At 40.1% G+C, this 3,637-nt stretch overlaps 1 protein-coding gene across 2 annotated transcripts in view; it reads left to right on the forward strand.

Annotated features, from left to right (window-relative positions):
- Positions 1 to 3,637, forward strand: part of LOC101857969 — a 31,197-nt gene extending 27,560 nt beyond the window's left edge. For both annotated transcript variants that reach the window (XM_005104848.3, XM_035971453.1), the window contains exon 4: positions 102 to 3,637. In XM_005104848.3, coding sequence (XP_005104905.1) covers positions 102 to 484 — 383 coding nt within the window. In that variant the 3' untranslated portion in view covers positions 485 to 3,637. The remainder of the gene's footprint in view (positions 1 to 101) is intronic.

Below are 3,637 nucleotides of genomic sequence, written 5' to 3' on the forward strand. Positions count from 1 at the left end.
GAGAGAGAGAGAGAGAGAGAGAGAGATAGTGGCGCCCTCCAACCACCCGTCCTTTTGTAATTAATTCAAACACACTCTTTCTTTTTGCCTTACTTCCACAGGCACGAGTCAGACATTCGAGCAGGAGCTGAGCTGGACGGTAGACAACTCCATCCTCGTCCCCCCGGGCTACGAGACGAAGGCCGAACTGGTCATCAAGGAGAACGACTACAACGGAGACTTCGAGGAACTGGTCACGTTCGAAGGACGCGTCATGGTGACGTATGAACACAAAAAGACACGAGAGCACATAACCACCATCTCAGAGAACGTCCGGAAACTTTTCGACTCCCGGCTCGGATTTAAGAAAGACGAGCTAGGTCGGCCGACGTTTAGGGTAAAGGGTACATGCAAGTGTCGCTTTGGTATGGAGCAGGATGTGAAACTAACAGAGACTCCAATGGCCGACCCGGAACCGGAAGACGTCCCGGATACCGTACAGTAGTGTAGAGGAGAAGGAGAGAAGCCTCCGTCTGTGATAGATAGAGATGTTGCTTCCTGATTCCCACAACGTCATCAACAGTGGTACTGTGTCGTTCTTCGATACATGTGAGCAAGGGGCTTTCATTATAACAGTGGACAAAATTTTCAGGATTTCGCAAGCTGTGCCTATTTATGTGGTTTCTATTGCAATTGCAGAGTTGTGTTTGTTTCATTAAGAATTTGACGGCATTTGCAAATTGCAACTCAGTAAGGTCATATTATAAGTGCTGAAGGTTAGAAGTGTTTCAAAAGAATAAGAGACACAAAAAAGGGAGGGGAGATAAGGACGATGAATTATATATTTCATTTTAGGGAAGAAGATGGAAAACCACACCAGAGCACCCGCCAGCCAACCACCCACGGTTGGGTTATACCAAACTTTCAAAAGACCACTGGATAAGACAACCAAAACAATTTTCTTTATATATATAATTGACTCATAGCTATAAATTGTTATCTTAACATTCGGATTCTTAAAGTTAAAGTGAGAGTAGAAAATGCTTTACAAAAACAAATTCATTCGCTATGTCAGAGAGAAGTTTCGATTAAATTACATAACATTTTTCTTCTCAAGTGCACACAGATACCACCGAAAACTATGAGCCATATGATGGATAACACTGGCAGTTTTAAGACGAAAAAAAAAAGAAGCGAAATGCCATTTAAAATGCATTCCACCGAATGGCCTTAAGTAACAATTCATGGTCTGTGATACTCTGAGAAGTAAACTGTGGGTCGAGGTGTAGAGGCAGGGGAAGTCAATGAAGCATTTTCTGAGAGGCAGGTAAGTACAGTAGCTTTCAAACCAGCAGGGTTACTGTTATGAAGACAGTGTGATGACCCTAGTGCTGCCAATGTCTAGAAGTCTAGAATGTGATGTGAAGACTTCACTATAATGCGAGCATAAAAAAGTCCTTTTCCCCCTGATTTACCTCAGCCGTATTTTCGAGTTCAAGGTGCTATATAGTATAATTTCTGTTCGTTTATACAAAACAGTTCATTGCCTTGTGCGTGTACTTAGGAGCCTGGGCGGACTGGGTGTCTCGGATATTTTCTTTTCAACTGTTGCTGGGTGCACTGCTACTGCTAGATCGCAACTTCCTTCTGTGAGTACAGAGTGCAACAATGTAGCCCCCCCCCCCCCCTTTTACAGCCAGTTGCTAGTTATATTCTCTTTCTAAAGCAACGTTACTCAAGTATCAGGACAGGTTGTGTCCAAGATTTCGTACAATACTGTGCAAACCTCAGCGAAGTATGCACTATGATTAGACCTCCTATTAATGCAGCAAAAGTAGACAACAAAGAGCCGTGTCTGATAGCAATAGCATCCTTACACTTGTACAAATACATATATTGAGTCCCGCAACAGGATATTTTCCAGTTACCAGTCTGGTACATGTCTGTTTTGGTAAGCGCTTTACGGTACTTGCAATACAATTAGGTCATATATAAGTACCGAAGATCAGAGGTGTTACTAGAACGTAACAAACACATAAAAAGTAGGAGGAAAGATAAGAACGATTGATGCTTGAAAGCAAACCACACCAGAACACCAGCCAACCACCCATTGGTAAATGTCTAATCTCTTGTTCTGTTGTATGAGCCATCAAATTACATCGATGCTGAAGTCTAAAGTGTCAACATAATTGCCATACGAGTGCATTATATGTATTTTGAAAAGACAAGAGCTAGTAGATCCTATCTTATTCTTTGAATAATGTATTTCATCTTGAAACCACGCACATGTATAATATAAGCTTACCGCTTAAAACCTGAGATCTTTCCTTGTGTTATCAGAAACTTGTGAAGAATCAAACTGTGCTTTATGACTTTTTGTCACTTCAACCCAGTGGGTGAATAATGACATTCACAAAAATACAAGCCATCAACACAGTTTTATGATTGAAAGAGAGATAAGAAAGAGTTACAGGGCTCCAGGAAGGGGTGGCAAACGTACAAAAAGGCAAAGGACGTCTCAATCTTACCATTTTAGTAAAGGCTATGATAACTCTTGGATTTTTCCCAGACCTTTATGCTCTTAGTGAGGGCGTCTGAGGTCCATCCAGAGTCTAATAATTTCCTCAGCCATGTTATCACTTACTCGATTGTTTGGAGTAGCCAACAATATACATGTGTGCCCGAGCTTTTACTTAGCGTCTGCAACACAGGGTATCTTAAAAGGGGACACCAATGAAAGACCATCCATTTTCAGAGACAACTACCACAGTCTAGGGCTTCCAGGTTGTTAAAAGTCGTGTCATGAATAAGATTTTTTCTTTACATTGTATTAAAAGATATTATGCATGTTGTAATAAAAAGAATGTTTTGAGTACTCGAGGCAGAAGAGACTGTGAACGAACAAGAGAATGAAAGTTTCAGGAGTAGATCTGTATTGTCCATCTGTGTTTTAAAGACAGTGGTTGTGCAACTAAGAACTTGATTGTTTCTTGGGTTAATCCCTGCGTCCTGTGTTCTATGAGTTACAGTTTTGAGCATTCCTCAAAATGTATTTGATTCTAGAGAAAATCACTTTTTCATGTAGTCATTGACATTATACGCAGTTGGGTTCCTTAAATCTGTGTCAGTGCTTCAGGAAAAAGCACCAGTGAATCATTCGAAGGTGTCTCAATTGAAATAGACAAATAATGTAATGACATATTAGTTTAATATAAGACTGATCCGAAAGGCAGAATAATTGTGAAACTACACCAAGCTGAGGATGAATATTCCTAGGATGATAAGAACAAATGTGGAAAAACTCAGATCCAGATTTTGATCTTCAAATTTCTACTAAAGTTTGTGTCGAAGCACTCACAGGGTGAGGCCTAGATTCAGATTTGTGTTTAGGCAAAAATTTAGTCAGCCCTTCAGTTGACATTTTGCAAAATCATGAAGAGAGAGAAAACGAGAATTGACATACATGTCCATTGTTTGTACGTATTTACCTATATACCGATACCACATTGATTGGAAATTCAAAACATGTGATTGCATTGGTGGTTGTCTTCATAAATCATGTTGCTTAAGTTTTTATGCAGTAAACTTCCCTGCAATGTAGGTCTACATGATATTCAATTCCACTTGTTTCACGTTCTAATTATGATGCTTTTGCTAA

The sequence above is a fragment of the Aplysia californica genome, unplaced genomic scaffold, assembly GCF_000002075.1.
Source record: "Aplysia californica isolate F4 #8 unplaced genomic scaffold, AplCal3.0 scaffold00438, whole genome shotgun sequence".
In the NCBI taxonomy this organism is placed as follows: Eukaryota; Metazoa; Mollusca; class Gastropoda; order Aplysiida; family Aplysiidae; genus Aplysia; species Aplysia californica.